Consider the following 26,514-nt stretch of genomic DNA (forward strand, 5'->3'; position numbering starts at 1 on the left):
CTTCTTGCACCTTGAATTGGGGGCATGGAAATGCATCCCCTACAGCCCACAAACCTCTGCTTTCTAAAGATCTGGAAGGCTGGAGCTGGGTGCCAGCTTAGAATTTATTCAGGGTAGGAGAGTCAGAGAAATAAGGGGCCCTTTACATCAGCAATTTTACTCGCCAGGCTGTGAGCAACCTCCAGCATTGGGTCTCATATGTGTCTAGTCCAACAACGGGCATATCCACGACTGGGCCCATTGGGATTCTCAGCCAGCCCCACCAGAAGGGGTGTGCCCTGGCCCAGCCAGAGGAATCAGTCACCCACAAAGGCAGGAAGGGACTTGTCCGGAGGTACTCTTAGTACAGGAGAGCCAGGTGATGAAGCCCACCCAGTTCCCATTTTCCAGGCTGCAGCCAGGGATACCCATTGGGCAGAGGGAAGCGACAGGGGCCTGGGACTTACTGTAGGAGGCAGCAGTGGTTGATCCCAGTGTGCAGCTAGGGAACTGATGGCTTGACCAGCCCTTCTGCTCTGTGTGGCAAATGCTCTCTGAGCCTAGCTGTACGCAGGGTACAGTTGTAACTGCACCTGTGTTTTTCATACCAATATCTAGACAAAGGTTTTGATGGATTTTTGTACTCCTTTGGAACAGACACAGCCTGAGAACTATCATTTGGACATTGGAACAGTGGACTAGAATGACCTGTGCTGTCCCTTTCAGCTGTAGTAATTTATTTGATTAATGCTTTACCATTTGCCAGGTGCTTTCTCGTAAATTTGATCATTCTCATGTATATTCATTCTTTTTATTTTGTTTTCACATTGGTTCTGGATCCTTAATATTTGTTTAGCCTATTTTTGATTTGCAAAGCATTTTCATCCACATTATCTCAGTAGATCCTTATACAACCCTAGGAGGTCATTAGTGTTCTTGTCATTCTCATTTTCCAGAAAGTGACTTGACCCAGGTCACTCCGGGATTCACTGGCTGAGCTGCTCATTTATTCAACAAGTATTTATTAAATGCCCGCTGTGTGACAGGTGGTGAGCTAGCCCTGGGGACACAGTGGCAAGCAGAGCAGTCTTAGAGACTTAGTTTCTGACCTCCCAGAGTCCACAGTATCATTGAGGTCTGGCCAGGATCCCCCCCAGCGCTCCTGACCCCCACCCTGGGCTCTTTCCACTGCAGATCCCTGTAGTCTGGCTTAGATCTAGACTAGTGTAGCCTGTGAGCCCTCAGCCTAGAGTATCATAGTAAAGAAAGCCAAGGCAGCAAGTCTCTGCAAACTGAACTTCAAAGTGACACAAGAAGTCTTCAGGAATGACTTAATTATTAACAAGAAGTTGAGGAAGGGCATCTCAACAGAAGGCCGCCGGTTCCTTCTTCCCTGGGGGAAGTCGCTCAAGGGCTGCTGCACCTAAGATCCTGGCCTGAATTTTTTGCAGCCTCCAAATATTTGATTTACAGTCTGCACAGGTGTGGAGCTTTGTGGCCATCTGCTGAGCTGGGGACCCTCCCTGCCTCCTTTAATACTAAATGAATTGAAATAAAGGCAGATCCTGGGATATCTGGTCTGCAAAGGACTCTGGCCCAACCCACTCACTTCCTGTGAGTGGGAACCAAGCAGAGGAGGGGAAAGGATTTGCTAGGATCACTATCGAGAGACACGTTCCTTCCCCTTCCTCTGTCTTACCAGCCTGACTTAATTTCCCTTGTCCTTCAGGTAGGAACCCTCCCCTCCCAGCTGTACCTGTTTGACATTCAAAGCCCTCTTCAAATCTTTCCTATGTCTCAAGGCCAAGTTTTTCCTGAGTCTTCCTCGATGCTTTCTCCCCACCCAGAGCTCTGTGGGGTCCAGGCCATCTCTGTCTACTCTCAGCTGCTGACCACATGTGCTATAAGGCTAGACAGGCAGTCCTTGAGGAGACTTCAAAATCCAGGTGCCTGGGCCCTTCCCCCAGGGAGTCTGATGCCTGAGGCTTCTCTGGGTTTATTTTGCTGGAGTTATTTTTTGTGTGTAAAAATTATATTTTTATTGAAAAAGTAATACATGTATGTGGTTAAACATTTCAAACTTCGTAGAAAAGTGCCCAGTGAAAAATTAGTCTCTCTCCCACCTAGGCTCCTAGGTGGCCACTGTGAACAGTCTTGCCGTTTCCTTCCAGAAATGCTCTGCATATCTAGGCAGCTGTGTCAACAACATCCCTTTTTGTTACGCAAACGGTGACCTGTTCCCTACCTGCTGTTCTGTGCCTTGTCGTCTTCACACAAGTCTGTTTGTTGTAGGCTCTTCCCTGTGGACACACACAGGTCCACTGCCTGCTTTTCCATGACCATGTGGCAGTCCGTCATCAATGGACCCCTGGTTGTGTGTCCAGTCCTCTACGCAGGGGTGTCCAGGGTGTTCCCAGTCTTGCTGCTGTGGGCAGTACTGCAGCAGGTGCTCTTCCCCGCGTGTCCATGTGCATGTGTGTGCACAGCTCTGGGAGCCAGTCCTGCAAGTGGAACTGCTATCTTGAAGAATCTGTACAGCTAAAATTTTGTTAGGTATTTTCAAATTGCCTTCTTTTGCATTCTGAAAATGTATATATTTTTTTTAAAGTATCCTGCCCCCACCCCTGGATTCAAATTCATTTCCTTGTTAAGAACCGACTATTCTAATCCAGCCCGGAGAGGGAAGGAGGCTGGATTAGAAATGGGCTGGAGGGATAGCAAGAATGGAGCCAGGATTGGGGGGGAGGGGACCTGTTATAGGTACCTCGGGCCTGTATGTGACTTGGTCTCCAGGGAGAGGTATGTCACACATGCACACCCAGGTGAGTGTCTCACACACACATACACACCCACCCACCCATGTCGTGTCCCTCCTGCGCTTCTCTGGCGCATGCTGCACCTGCTTGGCAACGGCTGGGCCAGTGAGCTCATTTTGTCCAGTAAATATTTACTGAGCTCCTGAATCCAGTGCTGGATTGGCCACTCTGTCCCTGTCCTCCTCTGATCCTCAGTTTTCCTAGTCTGAAAGGTGGGAAGGCTCATCCCTGCTTTTCTCGGGTCGTCAGGCTAGTGGGAAGATTTGGTAAACCAGCCAGTGGGAAAATACTGTAAAACAGATTACAGTGGGCTTAGCTAGACACTGCTAGGTACCCTAGGGTCAGCAGAGTCTGAAGTTTGGACCGGTCCTGGGTGGGTTGCTATCTGTCATAGCAGATGGCCAGGTCAGCCCTCGGGCTGGGAGTTTTCAGTCAGCTGCTGGTGGGTGTCTCCTCTGCTATGGCAAGACAGGGTCAGGCTGGTGCCTGGGGGATTCCTGAATTTCCTCTGCCCTGGGCTGCTGGGACTCCAGGGCCACTCAAGATAAAGGGATTCAGTTGACAGGCAGGGGAGAGACAGGGAGACCAGGAGTCTTCGCACTGCAGCCAGGGTTTTGCCTCCTCCTTCAAGCCAACAGGAAGGCCCTTCCAGCCCCCCGCAGGTCATTTCCGCAGCTCCTTTTCGGTCTTTGGTGGTGGCAGGGATGCGGAAGGGGAAGTTCTATCATTTTTCTAGTTTAAAATGATGTTTAAAATCACTTGCCTAGTTCCTCGCTCCCATTTTATCTGTGGAGAAACTGAGGCCTGGAGTTGAAGGCCTCCTTCCAAGTTTCCCAGTGAGTCAGCAGCTTTACGGCATTAGAAGCCAGGCGTTCAGTCCTCCCAAGCCTTACCTGTCACTGTCTTTCCCACATCGGCCGTTCTTTAGTTTCACTTTGGGGTTAAAAACCAAAGTGAAAGAAAAAGACAAAGCAGGAAGCAGCTGCTTCAGACCCAGCCCAGGCTGGGGTGGGCCCTGAGGGACCTAGGCCGAGCTGGCCTTACTAGAAGGGGAGCTGGCCTCTTCCCACCGGCTCCTACCGTTGTTCTGGAGGCCTGGCTGGGTGGGGTCCGGGTGGGGCCCCACAGGGAGAGGCGCCACGCTGCAGCCCTGCTGGTCTGTCTGGGAGCCGGGTAGTCAGACGGGTTCACTGGTGAAGTCAGCCTTCCCCGGGTGTGGCCCCAGGTGAGGAGCTACTGCCTTTTAAACTCCTGTCCTTCCGGGGCAGGGCTGAGCTGGAGCTGGGCCTGTGTTGGCGTGGGAAAGACGTCCTGGCCTCCCGAGTCTAGCTTTCACAGAACAGTTCCACAATCCCTGAGGTAAGAGCTAGCGCCCTGTCTTCCCCGTGAAGACGTTTAAACTTGGTTGCTATAGGCGCTTACCTCAACCCCCAGTGGTGTCTTAAGGACCCAGATGGCCTGAAAGCCTTTTTGCCCTGGGTCCAGTCCCAGGGACTTGGAGAGGATAGGGGTTGGGGAAGCAGGACCCTTGGCTTCTTGTTCAGTTGGTGGGTGGCCTCAGGCAAGACCCTTTCCGGCTTTGGACCTCAGATTCCCTTTTTGTTTCTCAGGCTGGAGGGAGTTCCTTCTAGCTCTGCTGCTCAGTTGAATCGATTTGGGTCCCTTGGAAGCTACTGAGAGGGTATCATAACACCCAGTTTGGTTGGCCTGTGTATTTCGAAGATTAGCTATTATCTAACTAGCTGGGGTCGTAAGTTCCTGCTTCTCTGTGCTTTGTCTAAGGAAATTTTCAGACTTGACAAAGCAGATATGATATCAGTTTTGTGGCTTCAACAAATATGATTTTTGTGTACCTTTCTTCTCCTCTGCACAATCACAAAGGTCCCCAAGCACAGAGCCCTTGTGGTTCAAATCCACTCCCCGAGGGCACAGGCTGAGCACACAGTGGATGATCTGGAAGTTGTTGTTGAATGACTGCATTGGTGACCACACCTGGCCGCCCTGCTCCTATGGAATGCAGAAAGCTGGCATTTATAATGCCCAACTGTGTACACCTGAGCTGGGCACAGTGGGGAGAAGCCCACACCCCAAAAGTCCTGCATACCTGTGGTTAAGAGTATAGCTCTAGAGTCAGACTGCTGGAGTTCAGATCCTGGCTGCCATCTAGAGCTGTGAGACCTTGGGCAAGTTGCTTAACCTCTCTGGGCCTCAGTTTCTTCACTTGCAGAATAGAGATGATAATATTACCTGACATTAGTGTCAGCATGGGGACAAGAGAGAGAATGTGTACAAAGCACTGAGCACAGTGTCTGGTACAGAGGAAGCATTTAAGCACTGTTAGCTGCTGCTCTTATTGATACCCAAGGGAAGAGAGAAGACTTACAATATTTAGTACAATATGTAGACTGTCGATGTCCCATGCCTGGAAAGATGTAGGTGGACGAGGTGGGGTGTTTGCAGGCCTGTCAGTCATTTGATGGCTGTTTGTTGACTGCAGGGCTCTAATGGGGAATATGGAGTGAACCAAGGCAGGCTTTAGAGAGGAGGGGACCTTCAGGACCTCAAAAGCTGGGTGGGCTCCAGGTGGATGGAGATATTGAAGGGAGGATACCTTGGATGGGGGAGGGGAGGATGCCAGGGGGGTGGGGGGTGCCCTGGGTTGAGGAGAGAAGGCAGCGGCCGGCTGTCCAGGGCCAGGAGAGCTGAGATCAGGCTAGAGAGGGCTGCCCAGGGCCATCAGAGTCCAGCGCACTCAGAGCCAGGGTTTTTCTCTGCAGGGTCATCACTCCATGGGGGCACTTTCCTTCTGGGGCCGTGATGAGCCCGTTATTGAGTGTGCTGTGAATAGATTTAATAGTTCCAGCCGCTCCTGGAACTCTTGCCTTCCCAAGCTTCCCATGCTTCCTGACGTGGCTGTTGCCCTGCACAGGGGCGTAGTAGCAGTCAGGAGGTGTCTGCTTGCGGCCTGCACTGCCGGTGGGGGTAGGAGGAGCGGGGCTTGTCTGACAGCACCTATAAAGGCACGGCTGCCACTGCTGCTGCCCCAGCAGTTTCCTCAAAGGGGCATGTGCAGCAGTGCGTAGGGACAATGCAGGGGAAGAGGATTTGGGTTCACCCCAGCCAGCCCCTCCCTCCTCCCACCCCACCTCCGCTTCTCTCTCCAAACAGTCAGCCATTCTTGTGCTCAGAGTGCCAGGTGCTGAGCCCAGGGAGGGGAGGGAACAAGACGGACTTGGTCTCTTTCTTCGTGGGGCTGCCCTCCAGCTTGGAGTCCCCATGCAAGCAGGTAACAGAGACAAAAGATACTGTCTAATTGAGATAAGCCCTCACGGAGACAAACAGGTGCTGAGAGGGACCGATTCAGAGAGGATGGGGACGCATTTCAGGGAGGGTGAGGTGGAGGACAGCAAGGAGGTAGTCAGGGGCAGCCTAGGAGCAGTGGGGGTCAAAAGGTGGAAGGTATTGAGGGAAGATACAGGCAGGACCTCACTGGTCTCTGTGAGCCTGGTTAGATCTCAGGCAAGCAGCTTTGCTCACCCTGTAGGAGCCCGAGGTGTCACTGAATTAAGAGGTGTGATAATGAAAGTACTACAAGTGATTTTGTCTTAAAACTAGCATCAGAACTTCTGAATACTTACCTTGTTATTGGCTTTCATATTGATCATAAGTCCTCAAGAAATGGCTTCTTCAGCCCTCCCTATTTATTGCTAACTTCCGTTCTCATACTACTTCACAGTCCACAAAGCCGTGTTGCCTCTGTTGCTGAGGGAGGCAGGTTGCAGTTTTTAGAGGTGATGAAACAGAGAAGTGAAGTGACTTGACCAAAGTCACACCGCTTAATCAAGATTTGAAGTCCTGGTTCACTGTTCTTTCTATTCTACCACATTCCCTCTGTTTAATAAGGCCAGGGCAGAAGTTTCTATTTCTTTTTAGCAAGGTTGCCATTCCAAAGTGATTACAGTTAAAAAGTTTTGGTGTAGAATGATATAATAGTAATTGTGTTAGGGCAATACGATTAGAACAACTTTTTCTATTTTCTATAGTCACACGAGATAATTATAGTTAATTCTTTTTTTTTAAGTTTTAAATTGTTTTTCTTCACACAGTCTCCCTTCATCCCCTTTCCAAGGTTTTGTGATGCTGAAAAATTGATCACTGTCCTTGTAGGCCTCCAATCTTTTTTATTTTCTATTTGAGTTCTTTCCTTTTCTTTTATTTCTATTTCCTGAATCTTAGGAAAGAGATTGTAGGCAGATTATAGATCAGCCCCTGCTCATATATACATTCAACTCAAATCAGAAATCAAAAACTTCATGCTTAGAGTAGTTTTAAATATTTCATTCTGTGACTCTTGGATTTGGGGTGAAAAAATTCAAAGCAATTTGATAACTGGGGCTCATTTGTAGAGAATTCCCCAGTGGACTCCTCACTAGCCCTTTTTTTTTCATTGTAAAATACACATAAAAATTTACCATTTCAACTATTTTTAAGTGTACAGTTTAGTGGCATTAGACACACTCACATTATTTTACAACCATCACCTCCATCTATCTCCAGAACTTTCTCATCTTGCGAAACTGCAACTCTTACCCATTAAACAACAACTTCCAGTTCCCCCCTCCCCCAGCCCCTACTTTCTGTCTCTGTGAGTTTGACTGCTCCAGGTACCTCATTCTCCAGCCCATTTTAAGGAGGTATATTTGAAAGGGGCAGTAGATGATGTCTCTGAATAATTAACTGTTTTTATGGTGATGAATTCTCCAAGTTAATGCACTCTGCAACTCTGAGCTTTCCGTGGCTGTGTTCCAGCAGAGTCTTTAAAAGACTCATCATCTCCTGGGAGGGCTTCTTCCACAGAGGCAGCCTTGGTTCCAAAGCCACGGTGGCTGCATGGAGCCTGGCCACATCTCCCCTGTGGAGGTGGGCTAACAGGATGGGGAGGACTGTGAATTTAATCATAATTTAGCATAAGTTCTCAATTAGCTACTTACTGTGGGATTTGGCCCAAGTCCCTCCATCTCTCTCAGCCTCAGCTTCCTCTTCTGAGAAATGGACAATACTTCCTGTCATGTGTGCATCCCAAAATCTCTGAGTCAGATAATGGACTTCCCTTTGAGCCTTGAGAATCCTAGCACAGTGTTCAGATAGGGTTAAATGCAAGGAAAACAGGGCTTCTGATCCCCATTTTACAGAAAAAGCAGCAGAGACTTAGAAGTAAAGTGACTGGCCCAAGGTCATTCAGCACTTAAGTGATAAAACTGGGCTGAAACCCAGCCACCCTCACTCTCTAAGTTGCAGCTATTGGGGTTCCTTGTTGGTCAGTCTTTTGAAGGACAGTAGTCTGTAAAACAGATGGTCGTTTTCCCGTCTTACTGGATTTAAAACATTGTCCAAGAAGCTCTGATGTTGATGGGCCTGCAAGGAAGGACGAGGAGTAAAGGCTTTAGTGGGGAATCAAGGAAGTGATTCTGCATCATGGGAATAGAGTCCTAAAGCATTTCATGGTGACCGTCTTGCCCAGGGACAACAAACACCTTGTGCTTGGCAGTTACTTCCCGTACTAGGCCCATGGCAGACAGCACCGATCAATCATGACGCTCACACTCAGCCTAGACACAGCTTGAGGATCCTTCTTAACACAGGCAGGTACTACCCATCAACTAGAAGTAGCACACCCATTGGAACCTATGCCGTCCCCAACCTAGTGCAGTCCCCAGCTTTTACAGAGGGGTGGCAGTCCTGGGAGGGGAAGGGACTGTTTGAGGGGCAAGTGATGTCACAGGTCTGTTTGTGAGAGCAGAAAAGAGTCTGGCAGGACAGCCCAAAGCCTGGGGAGGTGATTAGCATGCTTGCAAAAACATCGAGGCGGAGCAGCTCAGAGGGGTAGAAGTTGTCAAGGTAAAGTCTGCTTGCTGCAGGTGCTCTTTGGGATGCTGGTTTGGGCTTGAGGTCTTTGTGAAAGTGCACTTCAGTCAGGTTCCGCCAGCAGGAGGAGGAGACCAAGCTGTCTTTTATGGCAGCTTCTAAGCTTTGTAGGAATGTATATGTCAGTCATGCTTGTCAGCAAGCTTGTATTTTTATTACTTGTGAGACTGGATGCCCTGAAGGTTGGGTTCTATCGATTAAAACCTGTAGGGTTTGTACTCAGCAGATAGAACGTGACTTGCTGTGTGATGATGAGCAAATCCCTCAACCTCTCTGAGCCTGCATTTCCTCAGCAGCACAAGGGGAGATGGTGAAAACATCTCCTTGTGGGGATCAAATATAGGATGCAGTTGTAAGGACCTCGGACAGTGACTGGGCCACGGCAGTAGCCACCGATTCCTGAGCAGAGGATATACACCGGTAACTATGCCTATTAGCCACTAATATTCAGCCAGTTCTTACAGTTTGCCTTATACTGTGCCATTGCGGGGGCAGGGCTCTGTGGACAGGGTGGGGAGGCTGGTGACCTTTCCTTGGGTAGGTGTTCTGTCAAAGAGACCTTCCCAAATGTCACCATGTTGTGCTTTCAGAGGTGGCTAGGAGAAGAATCGAGTAGGGAAGGATACCGGGGCGTGAGGGGGAAGCTTGTATTCACGACTTGTCCCAGCGCCTCTGTCTGCTGCTTGCCAAGTCTCCTCTTACAGACTCTTCTCTACTTGCTGCATCCTCAACGTCTTCCTGAGGGAGGGCCCTGCAGGCCTATACCACTTTTGGGGTGAGGTTAGAGATGGGGTCCTACCTCAAAAGTGTCAGCAAGCATTTGCTTAGGCATCTCTTCTTAGGCCGGGGTTGGGGCCACAGGGATGGGAACCACTGGTCCTGCCTCCAGGGCCCCAGGGTCCAAAGGGAGAAGTATGCCACAAGAAGGACCCGCAACGAAGAATATACAACTATGTACTGGGGGGTTTGGGGGAGAAAAAGGAAAAATAAATAAATAAAATCAAAGGGAGAAGTAGAAAAGTGAACAGGCCTGTTATAATGTGATGGCAAGGGCCCACGGGACATCTGAACACAGGGTAGTGACACAGTGAGGGGAGCCAGAGTAGGGGCCAGGGGTCAGTCAGGGAAGGCTTTTTGGAGGGAGTAATGCTGGAACTGAGACCTGAAGGAGGAGGCAGAATTAGGAAAGAGAAAGGATGTTGCAGGCCAGCAGCAGCTGGTGCAAAGGCCTGGAAGCTGAGAGCCTGGCATGAGGAGGGTGGTGGAGAGAAGTTAGAGGGGTACTTGGCAAGGCGGGGATGCCCATGGGTCACTACTCTAAAATGTTAGAACAGTGATGCACGCGTGGCATGGGGAGGGTGGATGGTTGTGGGCCCTCAGGCAGGGCACTGGAAGGATATGTCCCAGGCCAGAAATCCCCAGCCTCTGGCCTGCAGAGTCCCTGGAAGGCCTGGGATTGTGGGCTCCTTGCTCAGGAGATATGTGGGCCCCTCAAGCACTTGTAATGACAGTTTCTCACCTGCCAAGCCCTTTCCACCTGTCTTCTCATGAGACTCTCACAGCAGTCCTGGCGCAGCGGACAGGGCAAGCCAGTATTGTTCTCATTCTATACATGGGAGAAAGGCCCAGGGAGCCTAGGTCGTACAGTGAGTGAATGCGGGAACCAGTGCTCACACTCGGACTCCTCACCTGCAGGCTGCTTCTGTAGCTCAGTAGCAAGTATGGGGTGGTGGGGGGGACAAGTGTCAGCTGATCTCATATTCTAAGGATGGGTTTACTATCTCAGACAGGGGTTCTGTGCTGCCAGATTTCCCAGATGAAGACGTCTTAAACCCTGATGGTACTGAGGCCCTGGTGTTAGTCCTCACATTTCCCACGTAGCTAGGCTATATGAACATTCTTCTTTCTTTTTTCTGCTTGTTGATCACAATTCTCTGGAGACAAAAAAAAAAATTTGAACTATGAATGTCATACACACAAAAATGATGTCTGATGTCACATCCAGAACTGGGTGTGAAGTAGGAAGACAAAGAAAGAATAAACATCTCAGGCCTGGAAGGAATCTTAAAGGTCATCTCCATGGGATCTTGAGTCCCTCCCTGGCATCCATTGTGCCTGTGTCCAGCCTTGCTGGCTACCTTCTTGGTAGTTCCACCCATGAGAAACCACTTCCTTATAATGAGGCAAAATCTGTTTCCCCTTAACAGCCCGCACCTTCCCATCCCCCCTCTTATTGTGGGGTGACGACCTGAACCATGTGTTTATGTGACCATCTTCTAGGTATTTGGGGACAGCAGCCATGCCTTTTTGAGTTGCCTCTCTTTTCCAGTCTTTCCAAGCGCTCCCTCCTGTTAGACCAGGCACAGCTCATGGGGTACATGTGTCACACCCCGTCTGTGGCAAATCTGCGACAGACATCACTGATTAGTCAAAGCACTCTTGTTCAGTCCGTCCCAGGCTTTCTCATGCACTACTCCATGTGGCTATGCTCAGTCAGTGGAGGGAGCATTTCATTGCCACTTCATCACTTTATTGTGACTTTCTTGAGGACAAGGACTACTCATCCTGGGTCCCTAGTGCCCCCAGGGCCCAATGCATGGCTTCCCCTCTGTAAATAAGCACATGTTGTAATGGGATGGATTTGAGACTTCTCCTCTTGCAAATTGCCCTCTTCTCATCAGATTCCAGTTTGGCAATGTCCCTTGTCCAGAATTGGCAACAGTACCCACAACATTATCCAGAGTTCGGGGGGGGGCTGACCCCCTCCCTGATCCTTCATTTCTCTGTTAGTGCAGCCTCAGACCATGTCTGTGGTCAGCTGGAGCCTTTTCCGACATGTGCTGCTCTCTCGTGTAATTGTCTAACTTGGGATCCCAAACTTGAGATCTTAATATAGGCTCTGAGGACTGGGCCTTCTCCCTTCTTGTGTCTCTGTCCCCAGGCCTGGCACTGAAACAGGCGGCATTGCCTTGCTGACCTGAACTGAACTCACCATTTTCCCCATTCAGTTCTGCACTGTTCATTTCATCCCATCTCTTGGCTGCCCAGGGTTCTTGGCTCCTGATTCTGTCACCTGATATACCACCTGTCACTCCAGGCACAGTGAATGAACCTGTTAACACCGCCTTTCTATTCTGGGATCCGCTTGGTCATTCAGAATGATGAAAGAGGCCAGCAATCGAGCTGCGTGGGGCCTGGTAGTGTCTGGCTTTGCACAGTGGATGCAGGGGCCCATGACAGCTTGTAAAAAGCCAAGCTTTTGTGACCCATCACCAGGGTTTGAAGTCAGCCCTCCAGAAGTGAGGGTAGTTTTTTGAGGCGCTTTCTGAGTAGTGCTTTCCAGGCTGGGCTCCTGGGATCTTATGGCTTTCAGAAGGCAGCAACGAGGTCCACATGCTAGAGCCAGCACTTGAAAAGCCAAATCTTAGATTCTCCATCCCCCACTCCCCCACCAGGCCAGAGAAGGGCTGTACACATCAAAGTTTTGCATCGGGCTGGAGCCATAGCAGCCCTGTAACCCTGGCCATCATCAGCACTCCCTACTAGTGGTTATAGCTTTAATGTAGAATGAGAAAATCATGATTCCGTAACTGCAGCTTGGAAGCTGGCATCTCTTTAAAGCTTGGACTCCCAGAGGTGGTGGTAATAAGGTGTCCTGGGCAGGGGCCTCGGCCTCTGAGCAGAGGTGCTGGCTGAGCTGACATTGCAGGCGGGTCTCAAAGGATAAATAAGACAACATTTGTGGCAGATTCCAGCACAGAATGAGTGAGGGGTGAATGTTGTCTCACAGGTTGCTTCCTGGATACCATTGCAGTAATGGTGGAAATGGTTTTTGAGAAACAGCATGCTGTTTGGGGTCCCCTGGTCAGGTGCTGGGGGAGGTGGGGCTCAGCCACAGGTGGGTGCCTCCCTGAATGCCCAGAGCTGGTGGTCTCCAAGCTGGGGAACCTGACGGCATCTGCCTTTCTTAGTCTAGGGGGAACAGGGAACACACCCACCTTCAGAGCCCTGGGCAAGGGTCCCTGCTCTGCCACCTCTTCCTCAGGGAGTGCATTGCCATTCTGATCCTCAGTTTCTCTGTTTTTACCATGAGGAGGTTGAATAAGTCTAGTGGGTCTCAAAATACCAGGTGGGGATTCCATATGGGGAAAAAAAGGAAAATGGAGCTGCTCTGAGGGACCTTGAGTGGGGTAGAAGTCAATAAGCCTTCCCCAGGGCCCCCATGGGGCCCCTCAGAACCTGGTTTGAAAATCACTGGAATTACTATCTCCTAAGACCCTGGAATTTGGAGGCTCCACATCCTCATTCCAACCCCAGTGCCCCATCAGCTAGCTGTGTGAGCTCAGACAAGTGGTCTCACCTCTCTGAGCTTTACTTTGAGGCTGTAGTGAGACTTAGTCAAGCTGGGGAAGTCCTGGGTGACTGGGAAATCCATGTCAGGAGTTCTAGTGTTTCTGTTTCTGGTCAGGAGGTTGGAGTGTCCAGACCACTGGAAGAGAAGGGCTTGAGGAAGGGCAGTGGGCAGCAGTGGTCGTAGGCAGGACTGGGCACCTTTTTCTTCCATATGCTGGGGTTCTGGTGCAGGGGGCGCTAGGCCTCTGCCCCCATGGCCAACAGAGCCAAAGGCTGCCACCATCTAACCCAATGAAAGGAAATTGTCAAACGCTGCATGAGGACCCCAGGAACAGGGGCTTGTCTATGTCCTGACAGGGCAGATGCCATGGAGCTTGTGAAGTCTCCCGACCAGCAGCTTCCCATTCTCTGAGAACCAGCTGACCTGAACTGTAGGTCCATCTGGAAGGCATCGCTTAACCCCATCCTCCAGCCCCTCTGGCCAAACATGTCAAGACAGAACCCCCTCACACCCTTGACCCCAACTGGGATGTGAACAGTGCTTCCAAGGAGCAGCTGTCTCTGGCGGAGGCAGAGGGTGTTGCTCTGGCAACCGAGCAGGTCCCTCTCCGGCAGCTGCCCCAGGCCCATGAAAGGGAGTAGCGATCTGTACTCCAGATCAGGCTTTCCTGCCACCTGTGCCCTGGTGCCGAGAGCCTGAAACCAGACCTGGCCTGCCAACCAGAAGGGGCTTTCTCTGCTTTCGCTCAGCTGGACCTGAGACACCACCAGAAGTGCCTCCTGGCTGCCTCAGTTTCAAGGTTCCCAAGGATCTCCTCCCTTTCCAGAGGGGAGTCTCTTATAAACAGGCTTCTGTGGTGCAGCAGGAGAGGGGATGGGGCTCCAGAAGGAGCAAGGAGGCCTGAGGGCAACTGCTCCAGCAGTCACAAACTAGTGTGCCACAGGCCTTGTTAGCTGGCAGGCAGGTACTTCCACAGTGTTTTTTTAGAACTCTGAATTTAAAATTTTAGAGGTTTTATTTATTTACTTTTTTAAGTCCAGACTTCTGGCTTCTCTCACCCAGGTCTCCACATGGCAGCTGTGGGACAGAGGGGTTAGATGCCTGGTCTCCTGTAAACATTTGAATTTGTGACCCCCGTTCAAGGTCAACTCGCTTAGTTTACATCTGGAGAAACTAAGGCCCAGAAAGGATCAGGCCCCATGCAAGGTATACAGGCCACCGTGGCCAGTGTTGAGTTTCGCACCTGGCTTCCTGGCCTCACAGAGCAGAGCTTTTCTACGCTGCCACTCTTGAAAGTAAAAGCTTGTTTTCTCATCTGTAAAACATCAGTGATAATTGTCTCTCCTCCCAGGCCAGCACTGCTTAGTTTCTTCCTCTGCCACCTTTCAGAAATGGTTATTTTTCAAATAATTTCTGATATCCAGTGTTTAGGGTTTCTTGGGCTCATTCCCATGGCCTCATTGCCCATCTTCAGGCAGAGTTGCTCAAGGCTTTACCTCCCACCAAATTGTGTTCCTATAGAGAGTGTGTGTGCGTGTGTGTTGGTGGCTGACCTGAAGTGAGCTCAAAGCCACAGTTCTGGGCGTTAGATTCCAGCTCTGAGTCAGGAGTAAATCATTCTCTTTCTCTGAGCCTTACTTTACCCAACTGCCAAATAGGGATTTGTTCATTCATTCAACAAATATTTATGGAACACAGCCGTGTGTTCGCCCTGGTATTGTATGAGATATTCAGGGTCCCCACCCTCAGGAACTTATCTTAGATACTCAGGGTCCCTATCTGGTAGGTGAAAAAGACAAAAGACAAGTGAACCAACAAGTTGATTAATGCTTGAATGAAGTAAACAGGTCCCCAAAGAAAGAATAACAGCTTTAGACATGGTGGTCAGGGAGGCCCTCCTTGAGCACATGACACCCCAGCAGAGACCCAAATGGGAAGCCAAGACGAAATCAGGATGGGAAGAAGTAGGCATGCAAAGGTGGGAGTGGGGATCATTTCAGACAAGGAACAGCGGGTTCAAAGGCCCTGAGGTGGGCACATGCTTGGAATGTTTGAGGAATAGCAAACAGGCTGGTGTGGCTGGAATAGAATAAGCAATGGGAAAGTGAAAGAACTGAGGCTGGAGAAGGAGGGCAGGGTCCCGTTCCTATTGTAGGCCAAGGTGAGCAATATGCATTTTATTCTTCATGGAAGTGCAGGGGGGAGCCTTGGAAAAGCTTTAGAAAGAGGAGGAAATAATCCAATTTGTACTTTTAAAAAATTCCTCAGGCTGCTGTTTGGAGAGTGATTATGGGTGAGTTGGGCCACTGACAAAGTAGGGAGGCCAGCGGGTAGAAAGTGGAAGCTTAAACCAGGCTGGTGGGGATAAAAGGAAGCTGGTCTCTGTAACATTTGCTTTTATGGGGGAGAGGCAAGGCCTTGCAGACAGGGGAGGGGTGGGAAGAGGCGGGTGGGAATTCCCAGGCTTCTGGAGTGTGTAACTGAGTGCATAGGGTCCTCTCTCTAGGAGATCAAGGCCGAAGTGGGGGAGGAGAGGACTCAGACTCATTCTGGACATGCTCAATTCAAGATGGCCTTGGTACTTCATACAGAGCTACCTAGTGCATTGGGCTGTTGAGATAGGAGGTGATACACCCTCCCAGCGACTGTCAGGTCTGAATGCTGTAAAATTCTCTGACTGCAGGCCAGTTTGCAAGGATTTTATGAGGGATGCTGTGGGCAGGAAGAAAATGCCTCTGTTCCCATTGTCCAAGTGGCCTCAGGAAGCCAAGAGTCCTGTCTGAAAGGAGGCAGCAGCCCCTACTCAGCCCTCCTTGCCTTGATCCCTATCTTCCCTTCACCAGCTAAGTTACCTAAACTCCACTCTGCCGAGCTGTGCCCTGCTCGCATCTGTCTTCCCACGCCTTGGGCTGTCCTGCCCTGTTTCTTTGCTCATAGAGGATCCCTTCGCTTAAAACTTGAAGGGATAGAAGATCCTGCATTTCCTTGCCACTCAGTGACTCTGGTTTACCCTTCCGGATCCAGTCAACCTTAGTGTCTGCCAGAAAGACCCCCAGACTGTCCCCCAGGAGGGGTCATTCTCTCCATCCAGAAACCAGGGTAACAGGAATTGCAGGGGGCCACCCCACAATTACAAAGCATCTTCATGTCTGTCGTCTCCATGGCTCTTACTCAGAGCACATTGGGTATCATACCCCATTTTCTGGGTGACACGATTGACGTGCCCAGGGCTGCTGCTTCCACATGACCCTCAGGGAGTTAGTGCAGTGGATGGGGCATAGGCTGGGGGTCTGCCTTCGGACAGCCTGGTTCAAGCCCTGGCCCCGACTCTGCCTACCTGGGAGGGTGAGCTAGGGTGAGTCGCATCACCTCTCTGAGCCTCGTCTGTAAAAGGGGACGACAGACCTACCTCACACGTACCCATTTTGAGGACTCAGTTGGCAAAAGTACAGTGCATGCTCATTACTTGCAGTAGTCATGTTCGTAAAGTCTCACAAATGCTGAATTAGCAAATACGGAACCATTGCCCCTATGGGAAATGCAGGGTCCCTGCAGGCCTCAGGCCACAGCATTCCACTAACTAACTTGTTTTATGTGTGTTTCTGTTTAAAGGCGCCTTATTTAATATGTTGTTGATTTATTAACACTGAACTCAACCAACCGCACTGTAACTTGTGCCTGAACAAAGCTTTTCTAATACATGTATTTTCTCTGTAAGGCACATCACGGCCTTCTTGCACTTGGGGACACTAGGCAGCACTTCAGCACTGTGCTTGGAGGCCATTTTAAACAGACAAATCACCAAGAAAAAGCACAAAACTGAAAAGCATAGCACTAAATAGACCCAGAAAAGGACACTTGTGCACAGTGTGAGAGCCGAAACAAGAAGGCAGAGTGCCACCTTGTTCAGCCTCAGCTGGGAACCTGTGTGTCGGTGACTCAAATTTTCAGGCTCCGCACATGTCTGTGAGTGACCATGAAAGCCCCATGAGGATTGATTTGGGGATTACTAATAAATTTTAATGAGTAGGCAAATTCACAGATCACAATCGTGAATAATGAGGATCAAGTGTATATGAAGTGCTTGTTCAGGCCTGGCCCAGTCAGCGCTCAGTCAGGTCGGTTAGCGTTGGAACCATTACCAGCAGGGGTGCATCCTGGCTTCCGGATAAGGCTCTGAGGACAGGCCAGGGCTCCCTGAGCTTTGCAGCTTTGTCTTCCCCAGCATGCTGCCTTTGTGACCTCTTGGCTTTCATGGACTTTGTGGTCCGAGGCAGGTACAGATTCTAGAGGGCCATAATGCCCCACTGAAGGGTTTGTTTCAGGTGCACTGGGTGGGTTGTGGCATCATTGAAGGGTTTCAAACAAAGCAGCGACATGGTTGGATTCCTTGAACAGCCAGCAGGAGTGGAGGAGGGACAGGAAGGGCAGGACAGGAGGTTGGGGGGCAAGGGAGCAGCGGTATGGGTGATCTAGGGGAGGCTGGCTCTGGGTCAGGGGAGAAGGGGAAGGATGCGAGACGCAGTTAGGAAGCGCTGAATTGAGGGGAGCAGTGGAGGAACCCCAGGAGGATGTTGGGGCAAGAGGTGCTGCCAGTCCCTCTTGCTGGAGTTTGAGATTAAAGTTTGATAACTTTAAGCTGACTCTTAAGGCATGGCAAGGGAGGTGGCTTCCACACTGACACAGTGGGAGAGTGGGGATCACATGGCTGCCAACAGGGAAGTGGCTCTGAGAGGGCAGTCTGCCCCTGATCCTTACCTAGCTGCTTGGAATTCTCTCCTAGCTTCCGAGGGAGAAATAGGGAAGGAGGGAGGAATTTGAGGCTGGGTGGGTGGGAGCCTTGAGTTCTGTTTTTACCATCGCACACAAATGAGTTGCCCGATTTAGCTGCATGGTTTGATAGGTCACTCAGTGAGAGAAGGAATGGGATCTTACAGGCCCTCAGCCCTTCCTCTGACAAGCCCTTTCCTAAGCCTGGCAGAGTCAGCAAAGGGAATTTAGGGGTTTCTGGCTCTGAGGCCGGCTCTGTTTCTTCATGTGGGGCCTTGAGTGGGCCCCACTGCCTCTTCTGTAAAGCCTGCTGCCATGGCTCCCACACTGTCTGTGGCCCCCTGCATCCATCCTCTTCAGGAGTCTAGGCCTCTTCTTCAGCCCCCTGCCAAGCTTGGGCCCCTGGTAGCTAGCAGGCATGAGGGCCGCACTGGTCCTTAGGACCAAGTCCTTTTGGCCTCCAAGGCGCTTGCAGGGGGCTGGCTTCCTGGAGTTGCTGTGTCCTCTGTATCTCTTCAGAGATAGACTCCCAGGCACTCCTCTGAGCATCTGAAGCTCTGTTTGACCATCTTATACACCGTGACATAAAAAACAAAATACGGAAACAAATTCATTCTGACCTGATAAAGTTTGCTGCATAAAATCTTGGAGTAGAAGGCATAAATGAGACAAAGGGAGCTTCTACTTAGAAGAAGCAAGGACTTGTGTCCAGTGGGGTAGGGAGGCTGGGCTGGATGTCTGGGGCTGGGGGCAGGCTGCACGGAGGAGGCATTGCATCGCACAACTGGCTGCTATCTGAACCTTGGCATGAGGGACCAACATAACCAAGACGGGGGTAGGGAAGCATGCAGCCCCTGGGGGCAGTGGTTCAATGTGCACATGCTGCTGTGGCTCAGTGGATGCTTCACTCAGGATATTTGAAAATATACACAAGGACCAGCTGGAGGAGATGGTCACACCGGAAGGATGCTCACCCCCAAGCTTCCCGGGCAAATCTGAAAGTTTTCCAGAGTGAATGGACAAAGAGTTGAATGCACATGCCATGTTGTGTAAACTGTGGCACACAGAACGTCTCCCCAAGGCAGGGAGGGCCGCAGTCACATTCTGGAGGATGCAGGACTGAGCAAGTCCAACATCTTGGGTCTCTGGGGCACTTGCCTCCCTCTAAAGTTTAATCAGCAAATGATGGTTGTGCACCCTCTGGGCTGACCACTGGGTACCGACATACATGGGACACACTCTCAGTTGGGTGCATGGTCACAACTCCGAGTGCTCCAGCTAATCCACAGAGGAAGGCACAGGAGGCAGACCTGCCTGGCCCAGAAAGAGCTAGGGATGGAGGGACTGGCAGGAGGACGAGAAGCACAGAGGACACGAGAAGGGATTCTGGCAGAAACAAGTGCTTGCAAAGGCCTGGGTGCATGAAGTGCATGGACTGTTTGGGAAAGGGTGTATTGGGTTCTCCGGAGCTGGAATGGGCATGCTGAGGGGGTGGGAGGGCAGGAGATGAAGCTGCAGAGATGTGTGGAGGGGTACCAAGCAGAAAGGGCTCCAAATTCAGGAAGGGACTAGAACCTTGGACACTGAAGTATTGGGAGCCTTTGCTATAGCTAAATAATCTTGATTTTTGGCAACTGGGGTTTTTGGAGCAATGATGAGGTTCATTTTCTCATTCAACAAATATTTATAGAGAGCTTTCTATTCTTGAGGTATTAGCCTGGGCTTGGGATATGACCTGCTGTGCCAAGACAGACAGAGTTCCCCCGTGGCCCCAGGCCTATAACCATCAACAAGTAAATCTCTCAACAAGCTGATGACAAATGTGATAGGTGCTCTCATGGAGATCCTGGGTGATATGTGAGTGGAGGCCAGTCAGGGGAGGCCTTTCTGATGAAGTGACATTTGAAGCCTGAGGAGCTGAAAGAAGCTTTCCAGGCAGAAGGAATGGCACGTGTAAAGGCCCTGAGGTGGGAAGCAGTGTGATGGATGTGAGGAACACAGAGTGGCCAGAGTGTGATGTTGGAAGGGGTAGGAGGAGGTGTTGGCCTGTATTTCCTGGCATTTCACACATGTGAAACAAGAGCTGTCCTGTGCAGTCGGGTCCCACTACCCTGCCCTGGGGGGGACAGTCCTCAGAGCTGAGGGATACCTGCCGCCCAGGGAGCCCCTGAGGCCCTGAAATCCTCTCTGTTAGTCACACCCCTCATCTGGCTGTGACCTGTGCCCTGGGAGACATAGAGAATCCAAGATAAGTTCACTTTTCCTCTTATCGCATCTGGCCATCTGGTCATCTGGTCCGGCCTCCCGCTAGTCAGTTTCCCTCTAATGAGTGGCTGCCTCAGCCAGGGCTCAGGGCCTCTGAGTGTGCTTCAGCAGGACTTGGCCCAGACGGCCCTGAGAGAGAGGCTGGAGGGTCAGTCCTCTGTCCAGACCCCTAGCTGTGGGCAGCCCCATCGTCTCCTGGGAGGGGGTGCTCTTCCATGCAGATCTCTACACACATTGACTCCTCCAGGCCAGTGTCAGCCCCACAGGTGGGGACAAGGACCTTGACAGGGGTCACAGCCTCAGCCAGGCTTAGAGCCCAGTTCTAGCTCCTCACACTCACTGTTATCCCCTTGGATATTCCCTCCTGGAACATTCTGAGCAGGTTGGGACTTCACTCTTCTGATCTAGAGCAGGAAACTCCACTGAAGCCCTGCTTCCTTGGGGATATTTAGGCGAAACAAATCAATTCCTGAAATCCCCAATGAGTCTGGTCTCTGCTGGGCACGGGTGGCCATTGGCTTCAATGGGCTGCTCTAAATGTCAAGCTCTTGGGGGAACCTGCCCCTGGGCTGGTCAGAGAACTGGCCCAGCCTCCCCACCAGTGTTTGAGGAGTGGTAAAATTTTGGCTCACTCTCCTCTAGGCCTGGTTCCCTCTGTATCAGAGACCAACAGGAGCCATTCCCTGGGCTTGTCTGAACCTTAACCTCTGTGATGTAGCCTATGAGATCACTCCCTGTGGCAACACAACGATCTACAGCAGAGCTGGGCTTGCCTCGTTCCATGCTGCCCTGTGGCTTCTGGATCATTACCAGCAAAGGAATGGCTCTCAAATGGTAGAATTTCAGGCAGTGGAGAGAAGGGATTCAGAACAGGGATCTTTCCTTCAGTCACTGTGATGGGAGGTTCCACATCTACCCTTGAATGAGAGAACGAATGGTAGAATGCTTTGTTTGTCAAGGGCTGTGTGAATATGGTGTGCTGTTACCCAGTTAGAAACTACCCTCCAATCAGATGAGGGTAGTGGAAAGTCTAGAGTCGGGGCAGGGACTTGCATGAGGCATTGCTAGGACCGGGAAGCCAGGCCTCTGCCTTTAGCTTAGGCCTTTCACTCCTTCTCCAGCAGTCCGATCTTGGCTTGGGTGTGCCCCTACGGCCTAGCTCCAGGGTCCAGCAAGATGCTGGGGGCAGGGGTGCACAGTGGTCAGCAAAGGCCCCAGACCCTTGCAACCCCAGCCCAGCAGGAAGGGGCCCAAGGCCTGGGGAGCAGAGTGAGGTGGGCTGTACTGTTGAACAGATGTGGTTGCCACATACTGTTGGCAGTCTGGGTATCTCACCTTGCTGAGCCTCATGTGCCCCATCTGTGAGGTGGGCATAATCATATCCCCACCTCACAGAGTGACTGTGAGGTTTAAATTACAAAGCCACAAAGCTGCTGAGGATAGCTCAGTAAATGACCCAGCTTTTGGCTGTCAGCCTATGCCTTATGGCCAGCTGAATACAGGAGCTCATCTTCCCTGAGCAGGCCTGTCCCTCCTCCCACAGGGCAGTGCGTTGGAGGGTCATTTTCCTGTAGACGAAAGCCCTGTCTCCTGCCTGCCCGGCTGCCTTCATTCTCCCTCTGCCCAGGCACTGCCCTTCTCAGATTGAGGAGTCAGAGATTGCGAGTGTGTCTGTCTAAGGGGATCCCTGAATTTTTCTCAAGGCCTGAGCAGGACTGGAAATTTTCAAACAGAGTAGAAATTGAGTGCTCCTAGCTCTGAGCTCCAAGAGCACTCTGTCACCTCTACACTAAAAGGTCACACACAGAACACAGCTCCCAGATTCTAGCCTGTTTCCCTGTGGTATCTGTTACTGTTGCAGTATTCATTTCACAGTTGTTTCTCTGCTGACGAGGGTTCCTAACTTTCCTGGAATCCAGTTCAGGGCCTGGCTTAATAGATGTCTATTAGATTGAATGGACAGATGGATGGGCTTTTTTTTTTTTGAGGAAGGTTGGCCCTGAGCTAACATCTGCTGCCAATTGTCCTCTTTTTTTGTGAGGAAGATCGGCCCTGAGCTAACATCCGTGCTCATCTTCATCTATTTTATGTGTGGGACACCTGCCTCAGCATGTCTTCATAAGCGGTGCTAGGTCTGCGCCCAGGATCCGAATTGGCAAACCCTGGGCTGCCGAAGTGGAGCATGTGAACTTAACCGGTACACCACCGGGCCGGCCCCTGGGTGGGCTTTTTAAATTGAATTTTTCATTTTTAGGTCATTGTAATTTATAAGCAGTTGTAAGAAATAATACAGAGGGATCCTATATACCCTTTGCCCAGTTTCCCTCCATGGTAAATCTTGCAAAACTGTAGTATTATATCATAACTAAAATATCGACATAGATATAACCCACCAATCTAATTCAGATTTCACCATTTCCACATGTACTCACTTGTGTGCAAGTCCCGTGCAGTTTCATCGCACGTGTAGGTTCATGTATCCACCACCACCGTCAAGATGCAGAACTGTTCCATCAGCCAGCACACATGAGGATCCTTCTTGTTGCTCTTTTATAACCACAGCCACAACCATCCCAACCTCCCCCTTAGTCTTAGTCTCCCTCAGCAACCACTAATCTGTTCTCCATCTTTATAATTGTGTCATTTAAAGAACGGTTTATAAATAGAATCATACAGTATGTAATTTGGGGGGATGGGCTTTTTTTCACTTGGCTTAATTTGCTTGAGATTCATCCAGGTTGTTTAGATCAATAGTTCATTTCTTGTTACTGCTGAGTAATATTCCACAGTCTGGATGTACCACAGTTTAATCGTTCACCCACTGAAGGATATCTAGGTTGTTTCCACCTTTTGGCTATTACAAATAAAGCTGCCATGAGCATTCAGTATGAGTTTTTTGTGAACGTGTCAACATTCCAAGGGATAAATGCCCCAAGAGTGCAATTGCTAGGTTATATGGTAATAGCATGTTTAGTTTTAAAAGAAACTACCAAACTGTTTTCCAGTGCGGTTGTATCATTTTACATTCCCACCAGCAGTGTATGAGTGATTCAGTTTCGCCACGTTCTTGCCAGCATTTGGTGTTGTCACCAGTTTTTTTAGCCATTCTGATAGGTTCGTGTAGTGATATCTCATAGTGGCAGCTGAGTGGATTCTGCTGTGCCTTGCCCACAGCCCCTGTGGCACTAGGCCTCCTTTCGTGGGTTTCCATTGGGCCATCACCATCACCATGGTTGGTAGCCCTTTGAAGGAAGGGCTTAAAGTCGCTTGTTTGGCTCCTGCTCCCAGCCCAGGCCCAGAAAGGGCACTGGAGAAAGGGCATTTGGAGTTAAGATGCTGAGAAAGGCCCTTTAATCTGACCCAGTCCCTTGTTGTCAAACAGACAGCAAGTAGCTACTGCTGTTTGAAAGCATCTTCTGTTTCAAACAAAAAGTTCAGCATTTGAGAAGCCATCTGTGGGCCTTTGGTGTTCTGTGCGCCTGCTGTGGGCCAGCCCCAGGCCAGGTTGGGAATGGGATTCACAGATGACCCCAGGTCCCACGCATGGCAGGTCCTGGTTCCCTGAGTCTCCATGGAGAACAGGGAGTCAGACCAGGCATGATGGAGTCTTGTGGGAGGCAGACTAGTATATGGGGTTTTCATGTAACAGGGAGGTGAGGTGGGAATGGCAAGATAGGGGAAGGGTTAGCTGGGCCCTGAAGGATGTGTTGGTCTTTGACCAGACAAGGAGGGGGCATCCAAGCAGAGGGAACAGGGGTATAGGGAAGATTAGAGTAGAAGGGAAAGACCAGGGGGAGCAGTAGGTCTCTCAATGAGCTTAAGGAAAGCAAGGTTAGCCACTCCTTAGCTGTTTGACTTCCACTCTGCTGTCACTGCCTCCCTTGGCACAGTTAAGGTTCTGTCACAGCCTGTAACATGAACCTCACCGTCTAGCCCATGCTCCAGCTGGATAATACCTTTGTGTGTGACTATGAGGTGGAGGATGTCTTTGGTCAATGTTGGCATCCCCCACTAGACTTGGCTTTGGCCTAGCATGAGGGTGGGCAGGGCCTGTGTCTGTTTTGGTCATTGCTGTGTCTGACCTCCGTTCTCCTGCTCCGGAAATCCTCATTGAGGGAATGGCTGAGGCCAGAGCTAGGACCAGGTCAGGGAGGGCCTGAGACTTGAAAAGGGCTCAGTAGGGTTGGGGACTCATCTTTTCCCCTACCCTCCTCTCACCCATCTGCAGGTTCATCATGCCTAGTGGCGTATAAGAAGACCCCGCCACCGGTCCCACCACGCACCACGTCAAAGCCGTTCATCTCAGTCACAGTCCAGAGCAGTACCGAGTCTGCCCAGGATACCTACCTGGACAGCCAAGACCACAAGAGCGAGGTGACAAGCCAGTCAGGCCTTAGCAACTCGTCGGACAGCCTGGACAGCAGTACCCGACCGCCCAGCGTGACACGGGGAGGAATCACCCCAGCCCCTGAGGCCCCCGAGCCACCCCCAAAACATGCAGCTCTGAAGAGTGAACAAGGGACACTGACCAGCAACGAATCCCACCCTGAGGCCATCCCCAAAAGGAAACTGTCATCTATAGGAATACAAGTAGGGGCCCCTTTCACACTCTGTCCTTGGCCCGTTCCGTGCACCTGCCTGCGTGTAATTACATCTGGTGGAGGCCCACTAGGTCTCCTGGGCAAAGGTGGTTTGTCTGTCTATTTTGGGGGGTTGGCCCCAAGTGGCCAAACCAAATTCCACCCACAGCCACGCCTTCCTCGCGTTCATCTACATGTGCTCCAACGTCTATAGCCATGGGCACGTGTTCCTGCTCCTCAGATGGGTTGTCCCAGTGAATGTAGTTACACTCAGCCAGCCATCTCCTGTCCACTGTTTGCCTGTCCACCATCTGTCTGTCCATTCCACCCTTTGCCCTGCCAGCCAACATGTGGGAGGCGGGACTGGCCTAACAGTTCTCTAATCCAAGGTCAGCGCGGGTGCAGCTTGGCAGCGGGAGCAGCATGGAGCGTAGATGCTGATGGGCCAGGGGCTCAGGACTCAGGGCCCTTGAGCCATGGGTGTTGCTCGAGGGGAACTTTGCCGAGAGCCCTCTCAGGCCTTGGGGACAGGTAGGTGGCTTGAGGCGCCAGGCCCATGTCAAATTGAGAAATGTGATACTGGTCCTGATGCCTCCCTCTATGGGAAAGGATCCAGGCAGGTAGTTCCCCAGGACCAAGTGGCCAAAGCCACCAGACCCTCCTGGAAGCCAGACTCACTGTGCACCCATGGCCATGGCACACAGCAGGGCAGGGTGTGCTAGCTTCCCCTCCACTGCTTCATTGCACCCCTGCATGCACCTGACATCAGAAATCTGTCTTCTGTTAGCTGAGCTGAGGAAACTTGGGTCCTGCCTTGCAGTTTTCAAGAGTTGCTCTAAATCCAGAGTGAGAGGACTCTCCGTGCCCTGGCTGGACCTCCAGACTAAAGTAGAGCACACTCAGGGCAGGGAGGGAGGGCAGCTACAGTGGGCCGGGAGCTTGGGGAAGCCAGAGCCCTACCAAACCCAGGGGGGCAGTCAAAGAGGTCATTAGGGCTTGGAGTTGGAAGGAATCTCCATTTCCCCAGCCACCCCTGAGCAACTGGACATGGCCAAGTGGGTGACAAAGCAGTGGAATGCAGAAGGAACACAAGACACAGAGGGGGACTGAATGGACCAGAGAAGGCTCAGTGACCAATTTCTTGCACTTGCCTGAAGTTCTTTCCATCCGAGAGGCAGCTCTAGGGTCAATGTCCCCACAGATAAGAGAGTTGGCCAGGAGACTCTCTTGTCTGTTTTCTAGGCTCCTTCATAAGGGATCCAGCCCCTGCCTGGTACAGCCACTCCAGGAAGGATTCTTAGGAACAAGGAAAGTAGCCTAGTCTCTGACTCTTGGTCTTGACCACCCAGGGTCTTTGTTTAGGCAGCAGTACCCCCTCCTTGGCCAAACCAGATGCTCCTGTCTTTCCAGAAGGCCTGAGAGAGAGTTAGGCTCAACCTTGATTCCTTTCACACAAAAGTTCCCAGGAGGATAAGAACTCTAGCTCTGGGGCCTGTTCTGGGCTTCTTCCCCAGATTCACCCCCACCCCCATTCTGTACCCTCATCGCAGCTCCTTGAGATCTGATGCTGCTGCATTCTCTGAGCTGGTTCTTGCTGAAGGAGAAATGCGGCTGCATGCCCATGGCAAGGAGGAGCCTGGTGCTTAGCCCTCTGCCCCAGAAAGCCTCCATGGCCCCTGCTGCTTCCATAAAGCCAAGAGACTGGAGAATCCCCAATTTCCAAGGATACCTTGACAGCCCTCATCCCAGCCCTTGGTGCTTCAAGCCCTAGGTCAGGTGTGGGTTCTTCCTCATTTATGAGTGATGATGGAAGGGCTGGCTTGGC

At 51.0% G+C, this 26,514-nt stretch overlaps 1 protein-coding gene across 13 annotated transcripts in view; it reads left to right on the plus strand.

Moving 5' to 3' along the window:
* Positions 1-26,514, plus strand: part of DLGAP4 (DLG associated protein 4) — a 132,284-nt gene that overhangs the window by 81,967 nt on the left and 23,803 nt on the right. For 6 of the 13 annotated variants that reach the window (XM_044748714.2, XM_044748716.2, XM_044748713.2 and 3 more), the window contains one exon: positions 24,338-24,699. In XM_044748714.2, the coding sequence (XP_044604649.1) occupies positions 24,338-24,699 (362 nt within the window). Of the gene's footprint in view, positions 1-2,270; positions 2,533-3,795; positions 4,155-5,968; positions 6,082-8,943; positions 9,141-24,337; positions 24,700-26,514 lie in introns of those variants that run through there. The other 7 variants (XM_070485873.1, XM_070485871.1, XM_070485872.1 and 4 more) reach the window with 7 other exon arrangements.

This window comes from Equus asinus, chromosome 15 (assembly GCF_041296235.1).
Source record: "Equus asinus isolate D_3611 breed Donkey chromosome 15, EquAss-T2T_v2, whole genome shotgun sequence".
Lineage (NCBI taxonomy): Eukaryota > Metazoa > Chordata > Mammalia > Perissodactyla > Equidae > Equus > Equus asinus.